The 14,546-nt window shown below is 37.2% G+C and overlaps 3 protein-coding genes across 7 annotated transcripts in view; 2 read left to right on the top strand and 1 right to left on the bottom strand.

The window, feature by feature from the left end:
- The window catches only part of LOC104744631 (protein HASTY 1), an 8,618-nt gene extending 6,087 nt beyond the window's left edge, over nucleotides 1-2,531 (top strand). The window contains exons 17-22 of one of the 2 annotated variants that reach the window (XM_019237336.1): nucleotides 244-529; nucleotides 652-893; nucleotides 989-1,492; nucleotides 1,578-1,872; nucleotides 1,980-2,097; nucleotides 2,254-2,531. In XM_019237336.1, the coding sequence (XP_019092881.1) occupies nucleotides 244-529; nucleotides 652-893; nucleotides 989-1,492; nucleotides 1,578-1,872; nucleotides 1,980-2,097; nucleotides 2,254-2,309 (1,501 nt within the window). In that variant the 3' untranslated portion in view covers nucleotides 2,310-2,531. Of the gene's footprint in view, nucleotides 1-243; nucleotides 530-651; nucleotides 894-988; nucleotides 1,493-1,577; nucleotides 1,873-1,979; nucleotides 2,164-2,253 lie in introns of both variants that reach the window. The other variant, XM_010469713.2, reaches the window with a different exon arrangement.
- LOC104744630 (conserved oligomeric Golgi complex subunit 2-like) lies at nucleotides 3,951-8,144 on the bottom strand. Its single transcript, XM_010465706.2, has 12 exons — nucleotides 7,653-8,144; nucleotides 7,372-7,572; nucleotides 6,892-7,228; nucleotides 6,481-6,642; nucleotides 6,287-6,386; nucleotides 5,983-6,198; nucleotides 5,792-5,897; nucleotides 5,328-5,528; nucleotides 5,056-5,160; nucleotides 4,836-4,961; nucleotides 4,383-4,517; nucleotides 3,951-4,293 (listed from the first exon to the last, which is right to left on the bottom strand). The coding sequence occupies exons 1-12, from the start codon at nucleotides 8,142-8,144 to the stop codon at nucleotides 4,180-4,182; spliced, it is 2,295 nt and encodes a 764-aa protein (XP_010464008.1). The 3' UTR covers nucleotides 3,951-4,179.
- On the top strand, nucleotides 9,916-14,170 carry LOC104744628 (sodium/hydrogen exchanger 2-like). 4 transcript variants are annotated; one of them, XM_010465705.2, is made up of 15 exons: nucleotides 9,916-10,068; nucleotides 10,452-10,761; nucleotides 10,868-10,986; nucleotides 11,442-11,539; nucleotides 11,635-11,694; nucleotides 11,788-11,834; nucleotides 11,914-12,108; nucleotides 12,203-12,249; nucleotides 12,325-12,391; nucleotides 12,495-12,595; nucleotides 12,703-12,804; nucleotides 12,893-13,031; nucleotides 13,116-13,178; nucleotides 13,281-13,364; nucleotides 13,593-14,170. In XM_010465705.2, the coding sequence occupies exons 2-15, from the start codon at nucleotides 10,591-10,593 to the stop codon at nucleotides 13,929-13,931; spliced, it is 1,632 nt and encodes a 543-aa protein (XP_010464007.1). In that variant the 5' UTR covers nucleotides 9,916-10,068; nucleotides 10,452-10,590; the 3' UTR covers nucleotides 13,932-14,170. The 4 variants fall into 4 exon arrangements, with proteins under 4 accessions (XP_010464007.1, XP_010464005.1, XP_010464006.1 ...); XM_010465703.2 differs by having other exon boundaries at nucleotides 10,444-10,761; XM_010465704.2 differs by having other exon boundaries at nucleotides 9,916-10,285.

Genomic DNA, 14,546 nt, shown 5'->3' with positions numbered 1-14,546 from the left:
CTATAGCACAAAAAAAGTCGTCATCTTTACAGACATAATTTTGCGCAGGGTATTGCTGATACAATGGGGTATTTGGAAAAAGAAGGAACTTTACTCCGTGGGGAGCATAACATTCTGGGTGAAGCATTTCTTATTATGGCTTCCTCAGCAGGGTAATATTTGATTCAAAATGAAGTATAATTGATTGCATATATCCAGCTTCGGATTAGTCATGTTCTTAGATATAATTTAAACCTGGCGCAGAGCTCAACAACAGCAAGAAGTTCTTGCTTGGTTATTGGAACCATTGAGTCAGCAGTGGATCCAACTGGAGTGGCAGAACAATTATCTATCAGATCCAGTGGGTCTTGTTCGCTTATGCTCCAACACATCATTCATGTGGTCTATATTCCACACTGTTACATTTTTTGAGAAAGCACTCAAGAGAAGTGGATACAGAAAAAGCAATTTGAACAAGACCTCTGTGACAACTCCAGCTTCACATCCTATGGCTCCTCATCTTTCTTGGATGTTGCCACCCCTCTTAAAAGTATGCCCTGAAAATGTTTAGTTTAATTCGTAATGAAGTTCCTTAGTCCTATATTGGTATGATTTTTTGTTTTTGTTTTTGCAAGAATAACATGACAACATTCCTTTTTTATATATATACAGCTACTCCGTGCTCTTCATTCCCTTTGGTCACCCTCTGTAATTCAAACATTACCTCCAGAACTTAGGGCAGCAATGACAATGACTGATGCTGAGCGATGCAGTCTCCCTGGTGAAGCAATTCCTAAATTGTCAAAAGGCGTATCGGTTTATGCTGATGGGTCGTTCGATGGAACTAAAGAAGGAAAGGCCGAGGCAAGTGAATCTGATATACGAAATTGGTTGAAAGGTATCCGAGAGAGTGGGTGAGTTTCTAGTATCCTCCTTTTGAGCTAGCCTTACATAGAGTATTTGATAAATCTCTGATTTATAACTCATTAGTGTTTGTTTACACATTTAGATACAACGTGTTGGGCCTATCAACAACCATTGGAGAGACATTCTTTAAATGCTTAGATGCTAACTATGTTGCGATGGCACTCATGGAAAATTTGCAGTCGATGGAATTCAGGCACATTCGGCTGTTTATTCATACCTTTATAATCTATATAGTCAAATCTTGTCCCGCGGATATGTGGGATTCATGGCTAGGAATACTTCTGCACCCATTGTTTATCCACTGTCAGCAAGCTCTCAGCTCATCTTGGGCCGGTCTTCTGCACGAGGGCAGAGCAAAGGTTCCGGACTTAATTGGCGTACAAAGTGGATCAGACATGAAACTTGAAGTGATGGAAGAAAAACTTTTAAGAGACTTAACTCGGGAAATTGCGACTCTCTTTTCAACAATGGCTTCTCCTGGACTAAACAAAAGACTTCCGGTTTTGGAACATTCAGGCCGTGTTGGTCGTGTGGATATGTCTACTCTCACAGATTTACTTGCGTTCAGATCCAACTCTATGGTGGGGTAAGTATACTACCCCCTATATACTTCAGATTAAAAGTTGTTTGATAAAATCCAAAATAACGGGAAAAAATGAATTGGATTGTAGTTTCCTCCTGAATCACAAAAGTGTAGCTCTACCAGCACTGCAGATCTGTTTAGAAGCCTTTACCTGGACAGATGGAGAAGCGACCACCAAAGTCTGTTGTTTTTGTGATGTTGTTGTTCTTCTAGCTATACTAACAAATAACGTGGAGCTACGAGAATTTGTTTCAAAAGATTTGTTCACAGCAGTCATCCGCGGCTTAAGCATGGAGTCCAATGCCATTAACAGCCCTGATTTAGTTAATATATGCCGTGAAATATTTATCTATCTTTCTGACAGAGACCCAGCTCCTCGCCAGGTGAGTTTAAACCAGAAACATTCATGGTTGAGTCCTTTTGCCTGCTGTATGATACTTCATTTACCTTGGCTTTTGAGTTTTGATCATGTTTATTCTGATATTATCAGGTTTTGCTTTCGCTCCCTTGTCTCTCTCCAAACGACTTGCATGCTTTTGAAGAAGCTGCAGCCAAAACTTCCAGTCCCAGAGAACAAAAGCAGCTTATGAGGAGCTTGTTGTTGTTAGGTACTGGGAATAGCTTAAAAGCACTTGCTGCTCTAAAAAATCTGAATCTTATAACAAATGTCACGGGTATGCCAGGTTCGCTTCACATTTATGATCTCTCTTTTTAAACAGAGTTTAAAACTTTACTTTTCTTCCTCGTTTTTTTTTGGCATTCAGCAAGATCGCGCCTACCCGCAAGCGCTCCAGAAACAGTTGGAGCGAGTGTTCTGTGAGATGAAGCCATAGGAGTTCTTCCAATGATTGGAGAGTTGTAGAGAATATAAATAGAGTTTATTTGAGATGTAACAACAATAGAGATAGAGAAGCAGGTTTATGTCCTTAGGTTATATTACTTTTACTTGATAAATTTCGTAGGTAAAAGAGATAATACGATACAACACGGAAAAGATAATATAATACGATTCAAAGGTTTTGTGATATCGATTTTTACAATCGGTGAATTCGTGATTTCAAAAAAGAAAAGTAGTAACTGAAAGAACATCGAAACATCTTTGGTACTTGTCAGCTCTCTACTATAACCTCTTAACGCGGTCTTTGTCATAAAAAGAAATCAGATTCTAAAATCAGAGGACAATTTACATGTGCAAATGACATTTATAGTAATACTAGCAATCGATCCGCGCGTAGTAGTTAGATGAAGGTGTATTCTGAGTTTTGTTGTGTATATTTTTTTTGGTTTTTGTAAATTCATCTTTACGTTTGTTTTTGTATTTAGTTTTGGTTGCTTATGTTGTTTTGTTGGATATTTTAATAAAAATATGTTTTGGAGTAAGTATAATTTAGTTTGCTGTTTTAAAGAAAAAATGAGATCATTTTGTGTGTTTATAATGCTTTTAAAACAAGTTATTATTAGAAGTTAACATTGTTTAGTTGAAGTTGTTGTTTTGTTGTAGCTGTTAGTTGTCATTAATTTATTATTATTTTCTATTTTGTGGTTGGATTGTTATTTAATATTTTCATATGTATTTCGTAAACTGTTGGAGTAATTTTTTTTGTCAATGTTTTAGTGTTTGGAGTGAAAAATATTGTGGATTTTATTAAGAAAAATAAATAAGTTATTTATTGTGGATTTTATTATCAATTTTCTTTCTAGGCTATTTTTGTTTGTTTCATTCAGACCCAATTTCTCTGTAAGGTTTATAATTTGTGGGTTAATTAGACTATTATTTGTATGTTATTGAGTTGAAATTGATTTGTTCTTTTTCAAAATCCGATGTCCTCGTGAACGAATAGGAGAAGAGCAATTTTCCGATCTAGAGGTCTGTTTGAGGATTAAACTTATGTCTTTGATGCTCGTAATTGTTTTTTTCAGTCATTCCTATCTTAACCGTTTTTCCTTGATTTTTTTTTTTTGGGGTTTGCGTATTTGGTTGATTCGTTGCTCGCTTCGCATCTATTGGGGATATTTGGTTATCCCTTGTTGATTTTGTTAAAGGTGAATGTCAAGTGGGTTGCAAATTTGTTTATATGAAAATATGTTGGCTTTTTTTAAGTTTCCTAATTAAGTTGTGAGTTGTTTTGTGTTATTTCTTGTAATTTTTTTCTCGTTTGTCCTGTGAGTGATTTTGTTTTATTCGATGTAAGTTGTGTTTTGGGGAAAATTAATTTTCTTGTTTATCTTGCTGTAATTTTATAAAGTCCAAATTGTTTTTTTGTTTCTTCGTTTGTCTTTTTCATATAATTTTGTGTTACGGTTATCTGATTATGACATTCATATATCTGAATCTTCTTACTTTATTAAATGTGTGTTCATCTCTTTGCGTCTTTGTCTTTGGTGATGGATTTGTGAAGTGCTGCCAAATAATTATTTTAACTAATTTGTAGTTGTGTTTCCTTGATTCTTTGAAAGTAAGGCCCATAAAATTTGTAAATGGCTTATTAAAATTTGTAAGGCCCATAAAATTAAATAAGATGTGGCTGACGTGGCAGCTGAGGTGGCTGCACCACGAGTGAGAAAAGCTAACTTTATATATATAGATATCACTGCTCTAATTTTAGCCAGCAATTATGCATTGCGAAAGGAAATAAGCTAGTTTGTATTATAAGTTATGATACCGCCATGTTGTATAGCAGTGCGCGTCCTCAAACACTAGTTGTGTTTTGCCTATCCGCAGGTGCGACGCATTGCCAGAGGGAACAATAAGGCGGGATATCTGCCGGATTTAACCCCAGCTCAGAAATGTTTCGGCCATATTCCTGGTAAGATACATTTCAACTAAAGATTATACTTCTTTCTCAAACTACTATTTCCAGAGAACGCAATGAAACATCATGAGGAGGGTTACCTGAAGATCAAGGAACAATTGCATACACATCTTGTCTGTTTCAGATACATTCTGGTCAGATAAACTTGATGCTGCACCTGCTCGTTTCTGTGCATTTTGTCTGTGTTTCTGAAGCACTGTCTCTCTTTTTCTCGCCTGCAACATATTTACCGCATTTTACTACACATAATCCAACCATATCTACATCTTTATAGTAATAATAAGAATTTGAATACGATTTTCAGGAAAAAAGATTCTGGTTTTGGTTATAGCTACTAGGGTTATTTGTCTATTCAACTCCTGTTGTTAAAATCTATAAGATTTGTTTTCTTTTTCACCAACAAATCTTCTTTTTTCTTGCATATTGAAAAATGATGAGAACATTAGATGTGTTTTCTATCTTGATTTATAAAAGCTAGGGTCTCACTCACTTGTTTATTATACTTAGAAAGTGTTTATAACAAAAATACTTACCTCGCTAACAAGTTCAGCAGCTAATTCATAATAACGCCTGGAAATTTCAGTGACAGTGCCAAGCAATAACTCCTCCTTTGTTTCGTGGGTCAAGTAATGTCTAGCCTTATCTCCCTCCAAAAAGTCCTATTAATACAAACGATGCAATAATTCACACTTCAGAACTCATCAGTCAAGTAATTTTGAACTTAAAACCACAACTCCAAAGCTACATGAATACCTTTAGTGGACGCAGTAGTCCAATGACATACGGTGAGTGCCTGACAGGCAGTGGTTTATTAGGCATCATAAATGTTGCGGTTATCCCCCGCAGCTGCCTTAGGCCCTATAGGAAAGAAGAAATCATTTACCACTAATACTAGAATATGTACAGATAGTAGGATTTTAACTGTAACCTATTCAACTATAAAGCAAACTGTATTCAACACTGTTCTAGCAGATCTTGAAGTGCATAACTTAAAAAAGGGGTTTTTCTTTTCTCCATGGCTTTACCTCAACAGATTTATCAACAATGACTTCAATTATTGTCTTGGTAACTAAAGGTATGACGTTCTCTAATGATTCTCCACCGTGTAACATGCTCTTCCTCACCACATCCAGAACTCCAGAGGAGCATGAGGATAAATGGTGTGATATATGTCCAGCATAATCGCCACGAACTTCTGAGACTAGACAATGTACATCATGTATAACCTACAAGGGAGGTAACATGTAAATGTAATTTCAAACGATCAACCATATGATCTATGTAACCAGCATTCATGTATGTGTGTGAAAATCAGATAGTTCGAGTTTACTTGGTTACCATAGCAATTTTTTCACTCTACTAAAATAAAAAGTTCACAACAAAATAAATTTGAAAACAGTTATTAAGCTATATCCAACAGAACATAATTGCAGAAATCTCAAAGAACTCCAAAGTAACTGAGAAACAATCCACATAAAAAGTGACTTACATATATAAAGTCTTCTGCAGTGGCTGAAAGTGCCCATTCACATCCAGGACTCGGGCTGGCATTACTCTTTCTAGTATTCACGACAGATGACACCCAATTACAATATCTACATGTTATCAACACATTATCAAAATTAGAACTGAAACAAAAACTAGTCAGAGGTGATAATATTAAAGTCAAATTTCACAAACCTGGAGAGAAGCTGCAAGGTCAAGCGAAGAAATTTATCAGCAGCAGAGAAAACGAGAACATCTTCTTTCCAGCATGATCGCAAGCTTTCCAAAAGAGTAACGCTCTGTCTGAGCATTAAGTTGGGCGAACTCGGTTTATCTGAGTCAGAATCCTGAATGAAAACAAGAGAAGAGGAAGTAAGAGCAGAATCCAAGCCTCCAGCTATCTCCTGAAACCTGAAATTATGTATTTTCGAGTTAGAGAATCTGAGAAGCCAGTATTATAATGGTAAGCCAACAGCCATTTATTATAACTCTCAAGTACCTGAGTGAAAAGTACACTCCCACATTCCATTGTTTCATGAATTCAATACATATAGCTTCAGCTCGAAACTTGGTTACAGCAGACCTTGACGGACAATAACCTTCACAAAAAGTATATGGTATGAATATTCTGAAAATAATCTAAAATATAATTTCACCACCAACTCCGATAATAATGTAGATCAGTTACTCTACCTTCAAGATATGCCAAGAAATCCAAGCTTGCCTTGTAATTCTTCAAGAACTCGGTAGGCCTTCCAGGAGAAAATGCTCCTGGTTTGACTTTCTGGATTGCCAAAAGAACTTCTTTCAGGATTGAATTTGCCAAGAAGTTAAAGACATGCAAACCCGATTTGTCTGTTTTAACAGCAAGATACAAGAAAAGTGTACAATGAGTGAAATATACCATGAAAAGAATCAGAAGGAAACAATGTCACATTAAAATATGAAGATAATAAGCCATGAAATTTAGGTTACTGTATAATTGCGTAAAATCCTTCTTAGAATATATAACAGGAAAACTTCTTTGCCAGAGAAAAATGGAACTTTAAAAGATGATTGGAGATCTACAAAAACTATGATCACACAGAGATTTGAGCGAATTACCCGTTGAAGATATTTCTAGCAGCAATTTACAGTCCTTTGCAATAAAATGCTTGATCTGTTTGTAATCGTTTTCAAGTTCATCTCCAGATATTCCAGTAGCATCCGCTGATGTTTCATGTGAAATAATTTTATGTATAAATGGAGCCACAATCGTTGTACGAAAAATTTCTTCTGCATTATTGGTGTTATCAATGGCAGCATATGCACGTAAGCAGTTGTAAAGGACGCTTGTGTCGCTGTTGTTTAGACCATCAATGAAACAATGACCCAGGTTAGCATCCAATAACACACTAGCGATCTGAATACTCTTCTCCATGTTCTCAATGAAAGGCAAGTTCTGTACTGACATAACATAACAAGATAGTAAGCATCAATTGTAAGACTTTATACTGTCTTCTGAGGCCTAACAACTACACTAGAGTTTTAGCAGAACAAGAGAGATTACACAAGCTTAAGGAAGAGTAAAAGCATGATGAAGACCTGTGCATGAGCCATATAAAACTTGAGGCGATTCACTTCACTAGCGATTCTTTCCAAAAGCATGCTCTGTGTTTCTCTCATGGTTGTTCCATCTTGCTCCGTGGGAATTTCATCACTCATACAACTCCTTACCAAGGATTTAGCATCCTCGTTTTGCCAATGACAAGGTGTAGTTGGTAGAACTTTAATTAGCTTTTCAACCTACATTGTACAATTAAGGATCACGCATAGATAAAACACTTGCCCAGTGAAGATTCAATAAACTAAAAATCATGAGGTACCTTGGAGACCACATGAAACGTATTAAGCAACAATTCAAGAACCTCCCTGGAAGCAGCAGCATCGGAACGTTGATGCAATCCATTCCTAAGAGAGAAAAGCGCGGCCTCCACAGATCCACGAAACCCAGTGATCTTCTCACGGAGCTCAAGGAGAGGGGCGCGCATGCGGATAACAGCGGCATCGATATCCACGAGCTTAGTGCTCAAATTAACGAAATCGGCGTAGTCTCTATTGATTAGGTCAACAAGTTCTCGGTTCAGGGATGCTAGGTGTGACCGGAGCTGGGATCGGAGAGTGTCGAAGGGAACGAAAGTGCGGAGCTCTGAGATGTAGGACTCGGAGTCGAAGCCAGGGGAAAGGAAGAGGGAAGGTTTGAACCATAGAGGATGGGAATCGTAAGGATCCGAGAAGAATTCAGAGGCGGATCTCGGCGCTGACGACGGCGACGGCGACGGCAACGGCAACGGCAACGTCGCGACCAGACCTGACATTATTCGATTCGCTGTTTCCTCTGTGTGGGGCAGGTATGGAATAATATATCTGTGTTGTACTACGTGCCGAATCCAAGTCATAGAGCTGAACTGCGTGTCGGCTTTCTCAATTTACTAAACCGGAAATTCTAAAATCCGGTTCGGTTTGGTGCAAGTGAGAGAAAAACTGAAAGAAACCGGCCTGATAAATTCTGAGGCGTGTTGTATAAACAAGTTACTGTCATGGCCCTTGATGACTCTCTATCCAGATGCATATGGTTCTTGCTTGAATAGAGAATTTGATTTCTTCTTGATTTTTTTTGCTCAATTCATCACGGTTTGCTTGATACAACTTGTTAGGTCTATCAACAAACAACGGAAAGATGACATACAGTCTTTAAATTATTAGACGCTAGCTAACACACCCATCATTGCAGCTTCAAATCCAATGGCTCCTCATCTGTTGTGGATGTTGTCACCCCTCTTAACGTTAGGTATTCTTGTTTTATGTTCTTAAGTTATTTACATTTACTTGTTACATCCATTAATAAGTAGAAGAGATAACACAATACGTACACACACGGACGAGGACAATCTACTCTTTCAAAAAAAAGCTTCCATACGTCATATAGGAGTATAGAATTTTACTGTCGAATAAAATAGTAGGCTCACAGACTATTTTTGTACTTTTGTCTGCTTAATTTCTCTACAATTAATATATAACTTGTACTTTAACGTGGAGCGCCATAATTAGATCTTATATGCCAATTATGGTACTATCTACGTAAGACAGTTGTATTTGTATATTGGTCTCACGAGATCGGATCATCAATCATGGTTAATTTAGCTAAATTAAATGTTAATTTTGTTAAAACATGTTGTCGGCAGAAATAATAATATAGTTTTAGTACGTATTAACAAACTACGTACACGTATAATTAATAAAAAAAAATGCCAAGTTTCATATTTGCCAATATGGTTCTTAGGAACGTTGTGTAGTAATACGTCTTCCTTTTCGATCGTGGACCAATATCGAAGATCATACTGTGCTTATGACAATGACGAAATTAAAGAAATCTAGAGAAACAATAGAAACCGGTAATACGAAACAAAAAGAAGAAACCTGTTTTACCTCGAGTTGGAATTCAGTGGGAGAAATTCCAACAAAAATCAAAATCTGCCGAATAACTTATGTTATGATCTTCTACATCCTAGGTCGAATCACATGAAATGGCGACAACGCATTGGTAATCATGATAAAATTCATGAGATATCCGTTGAACACAAGATCCATATGAACTTTTGTCACCTTCTAGGTTCAGACCCCCCAAACAAAGGCTACATTATTGATATTTTTTCTTTTATAACTTGTTTTGATAACTACAGTAAGTAAATGATTAATATTATCATCTACGTTCTGCTTAGGCTAAAATAGCAGCTGCTTCCTATGGGATCCAAAAAAAAACATTGTTTTCCAATTTTAATAGATGTAAACAATACATAAACACAAGAAAAGAGTAAAGTGTTTTGTTTCTATTAAAAAATAAGTTTCTTATTATGTCCCAGCAGATAGATAATTGTTATCACTTATCAACATCTCTGTCTGATAAATAAATGAGAGAAAAAAACAAAAATATCACCTATTCAGGAGATTGATTGTCTACGACAAGGTCCACAGTAACTCTGATATAAATCAAGAGTCCAGAATGATCTAGCGAATCAAAATAACGGCTATACAGCCGCCTAATCATTTAATCTTATTTCCTTCTTTGTTTTCTTTTAATTATTTTACGTTTGCGTTACGAATCCTCTTTTTTCACATCTCTCTCTCTCAACGCAATCACCCACCCTACACGTGTCTCTTCTTCTTCCTTCCCCCCAGTCTCGCTGTGAAATTGTTTGTTTCTCCGGGCGAAATCAAAAATCCTTTTAGCTTTCTCTTCGGGTGGGTAATTCGTTTCTTTTCCAATCGCGTCTCCGTTTGTGTTTTTTTTTTTTTTTGCATGAACGAACGTTTAGAAGAAGAATCTCAGGTTTAGCTTCGTAGCTTTGCATTTTCTTGTTTAATCTTTCTCTGTATCTATCGTCCTTGTCTCGTATTGTTTGTGTCTTTCGCTGCTGCAAATCACAAATATCCTTATTATTCCTTGGAAGCCCTTCAGGTTTGCCATTCGGATTTCTCACCCTCTATATATTAAATTTTGGCGATTCTAGATTCGTTGCTTTGTTTCTACTTTTACAGTTTCAGATTTTGCCTTCATTGTTAAGATCCTTGTTGCGGTTGCTGATTCTGATATTTTGTTTGGTGTTTTAATAATAGTAATACAGGGAATTGTGGGAATGGAGGGTCCTGAAAGATGAGATATTTTTAATAATACCCCAGTCAGATATTTGTTGAGGTCTTCATAAATTTTGCTTTCTGAAGATACAAAATTTGAAAGAAGTAAAAAGAAAGTGGTTCAGGAAGATGACTCTTTTAGATTCTGTTACATCTAAACTGTTGTCAGTGTCAACCTCTGATCACGCCTCCGTTGTTTCACTTAATCTCTTTGTCGCTCTTCTATGTGCCTGTATCGTGATTGGGCATCTTTTGGAGGAGAATCGATGGATGAACGAATCCATTACTGCTTTATTGATTGTAAGTTCTTTTCATCCGTCCCATCCTGTAGGCGTAGAATGGTAGCTATAGATGTTACTGTGGGAGCTTCTCTCGTTTAAATGACTTTTCAAACATTTGGCTGTAGGGGCTTTGTACTGGTGTCGTCATTTTGTTGATTAGTAGAGGGAAGAACTCACATTTGTTGGTCTTCAGTGAAGATCTTTTCTTTATATATCTTTTGCCACCCATTATATTCAATGCAGGGTAAGTTTCTTTCTACATCCATACTGATCATTTTACTTCATGCTTTTGATGATAGGTTCATAGCATTTGATAGATCTTTTCTTGTACTAATTGTTTTAGTTGGGTTTTGTACAATAGAGTAAAAACAAAGAAATATCCGTTTATTTTCAGAAAATCTTACTGATAAACGTTACATTAAATCATTTTCTTAAGATATGTATTATTGCTGATTCTATGAATATGCTTTCGTACACCTGCTTTGGATGTATTTGTGATTGTGAGACTGCAGAATAGTATGTGGCTATAACGTTTATAATCAATTTTAGTTTGATTTTATCCTACCTGTTAATAGAGGGGGCCCTGCTATGTCTTTGTCGTAATTGCAGACATGGTTGATATTTTTTCTTTCACACTATGTTTTCAGATCTTTCTGTGACCCACAGTTATTATTTCTTTGTCCTTGTATATATATATAGGTTTCAAGTAAAAAAGAAGCAATTTTTCCGGAATTTTGTAACTATTATGGCCTTTGGCGCCATTGGGACTGTAGTTTCCTGCACCATAATATCTCTAGGTATCTCACTCCCCACTTCTTGTAAATGGCCCTGTTAAAAGCTTAGTTCGGATTAGTAATTTTGGTACGTAATATTCTTTTGGTGTTTGAAACAGGTGCAATTCAGTTCTTTAAGAAGTTAGACATTGGGACCTTTGACTTGGGTGATTTTCTCGGTAATGCGTTGACAAGTTTTCCTTTTATTTTATTGCTATATTTTATTGATATCTGTTCCTGAAGACTCGATTTATTTTGTGTTTATTGATCAGCAATTGGTGCCATTTTTGCTGCAACCGACTCTGTATGCACACTGCAGGTAATGTGATTAGCCAAATTTCAGAAGTACCTTCAGGCCCAGAATCAAAGTGTATTTAACATGTTCCTTTGTGACTCAGGTTCTCAATCAAGATGAGACACCTCTGCTTTACAGTCTTGTATTTGGAGAGGGCGTTGTGAACGATGCCACATCTGTTGTGCTCTTCAATGCAATTCAGAGCTTTGACCTCACCCACCTTAACCATGAAGCGGCTTTTAAATTTCTTGGGAACTTCTTCTATCTGTTTATCTTGAGCACCTTGCTTGGTGTTGCAGTAAGTCCATTTTCTTCTCTATACTGCTCTTTCTCCTGGCTACTACTTAACACCATCTACAACTACAAATTCGTTGTTGTTCATCGTTGTGCAGACTGGTCTGATAAGTGCTTATGTCATCAAGAAGCTATATTTTGGAAGGTAGATAATTCGCTTTAGCTTCATATGTGCATAAGCCTGTTCTGTGATGTGGTCTAAAATGGATATATTTCTTAGGCACTCGACTGATCGAGAAGTTGCCCTCATGATGCTTATGGCATATCTTTCATACATGCTTGCTGAGGTTAGATTCCTGGAATCCTGATATTACTTCCATAATTTAGGCATAGAGACATTCAGTTTTATCTTAAGAACACGTTATTGATGTTATTTTGTTTGGGTTGCAGCTATTTACCTTGAGTGGTATTCTCACTGTATTTTTCTGTGGGATTGTGATGTCCCATTACACCTGGCACAATGTAACCGAGAGCTCAAGAATAACGACCAAGTAATACAATCTACATTTTCTCCATCTTTTGCGTTAAGACAAACAGGGTTTCAAACATTTCCCATCTTCAATACTTTCTTACCTTCTATGCATATACGATGATACAGGCATGCCTTTGCTACTTTGTCGTTTCTTGCTGAGACTTTTATTTTCCTTTACGTTGGAATGGATGCATTGGACATAGAGAAATGGAGATTCGTGAGTGATAGGTATGGACACGCGTAGAAACATAAATTCTCTTTTTGTTCATTGAATATTTGCATAATCACCATGTTAAACATGTTTGGTTTTGGACAGCCCGGGGACATCAGTTGCAGTGAGCTCAATTCTAATGGGTCTGGTCATGCTTGGAAGAGCAGCTTTTGTTTTTCCTCTTTCCTTCTTATCAAACTTGTCCAAGAAGACTGAGGGTGAGAAAATTGACATCAAGCAGCAAGTAAGAACAATCTACTTTGCCTATTGTATTCAAAGGTTCTGAGGAATGTTGTTGCTTATTTATCTTCTCTCACCTATTGTGTAGGTTGTGATCTGGTGGGCTGGTCTAATGAGAGGTGCTGTATCTATGGCTCTTGCTTACAATAAGGTAAATTGAAAGCTTAATGGATAGCAAACAACCACATGGTGATTGGGGAATATCTAACAGATCTGGTAACTTCTTTATATATATCTGTGCTCTCTAATGCAGTTTACAAGATCAGGGCACACGGAATTGCGGGGTAATGCAATCATGATTACCAGTACTATAACTGTTTGTCTTTTTAGCACCATGGTAAGATATCTCCCACTCAGGTTTGGAATACTGGAAGCAGTTTCTCTAAAGATAAACCAGTCCAGAAACCGAACCAAATCTTAACATGGCTAAAAAAGATTTACCTTTTCTGTATACAGAAACCCGAAACCAATTCCCTTATATATTCGGGATCATTTGCACCTAATCCTGTTTTAGTTTATCTGATACCGGACACCTGACATGTATTTTTGTTTCGACTGGTTTCAGGTGTTTGGTATGCTGACCAAACCGCTGATTAGATACCTAATGCCACATCAAAAAGCGACCACCAGTATGTTATCCGACGATAACACTCCAAAGTCAATCCAAATCCCACTCCTCGATGGCGAACAGCAAGATTCATTTGAGTTACCTGAGAGCCACCATGACGTGCCACGACCAGACAGTCTTCGCGGGTTCCTCATGCGCCCCACACGCACTGTCCATCACTACTGGAGACAGTTTGATGATGCCTTCATGCGTCCAGTGTTTGGTGGTCGCGGTTTTGTTCCCTTTGTCCCTGGTTCTCCGACTGAGAGAAGCACCCATGATCTCAGCAGACCTTGAAAGGAAAACTTACAGAAACTTATTAGAAAAACCCAATAACTTTTTCGTCTTCCTCCTTATGTTCCCTGATTCTGGTTGATGTAAAGGATTTTTTGGTTCTTCAAATTCCTTTATATTTTCTTATGTAAAGTTATTAATTGAAGAAGCTTCTTACATTTTGAGAGACGTGTGGGGCTCCTGTAGAATACTACTATTAGTCTTTGTTTTGTTTAACAAAAAAACTTCACTTTCTGTGTTAAGTATATGACCTCATGGGGTTTGTTGTTGTTGGTCAGAACTTCGAACTTGAGATTGCTTTGATCTCACGTTTGGTATATGATGGTTTGTTACGATTGGGTTCATTTTTGTTGGCCATGGGTCCGAGTGGTATATTTTGGTTAGGACCGGTTTCGTTAGAATGTAAGAGTGATTTAATTAGTCTTCAAAATTTGGAGAACCGAAGTAGTAATAAACCGGTTAATTGGGCACGAGGACATGCCAAATGGGCTGAGTCAAAGAAGAAGAAGAAGAAGGCCCATGTGATTGTTGTGAACGACGTCGTGGTGGGTGTAGGAAGCTTATAAATGAAAGCAGCTACCAGAGCAGTTCACGCTCTTTGTACACTCCGCCCTCTCT

The sequence above is a fragment of the Camelina sativa genome, chromosome 15 (assembly GCF_000633955.1).
Source record: "Camelina sativa cultivar DH55 chromosome 15, Cs, whole genome shotgun sequence".
Taxonomy (NCBI): Eukaryota; Viridiplantae; Streptophyta; class Magnoliopsida; order Brassicales; family Brassicaceae; genus Camelina; species Camelina sativa.
This window is presented reverse-complemented; position numbering and strand designations above follow the sequence as displayed.

Bases quoted from the DNA above. Each gene is read 5' to 3' on its own strand.
- LOC104744628 (XM_010465705.2), top strand. From the start codon at position 10,591: ATGACTCTTTTAGATTCTGTTACATCTAAACTGTTGTCAGTGTCAACC. The intron at 12,109-12,202 runs GTAAGTCCATTT...ATCGTTGTGCAG, and splicing joins GCACCTTGCTTGGTGTTGCA to ACTGGTCTGATAAGTGCTTA. The intron at 12,805-12,892 runs GTATGGACACGC...GGTTTTGGACAG, and splicing joins TGGAGATTCGTGAGTGATAG to CCCGGGGACATCAGTTGCAG.
- LOC104744630 (XM_010465706.2), bottom strand. From the start codon at position 8,144: ATGTCAGGTCTGGTCGCGACGTTGCCGTTGCCGTTGCCGTCGCCGTCG. The intron at 5,898-5,982 runs GTTTGTGAAATT...GATAACATGTAG, and splicing joins ACCTTGCAGCTTCTCTCCAG to ATATTGTAATTGGGTGTCAT. The intron at 5,161-5,327 runs GTAAAGCCATGG...TCTTTCCTATAG, and splicing joins TTGTTGATAAATCTGTTGAG to GGCCTAAGGCAGCTGCGGGG.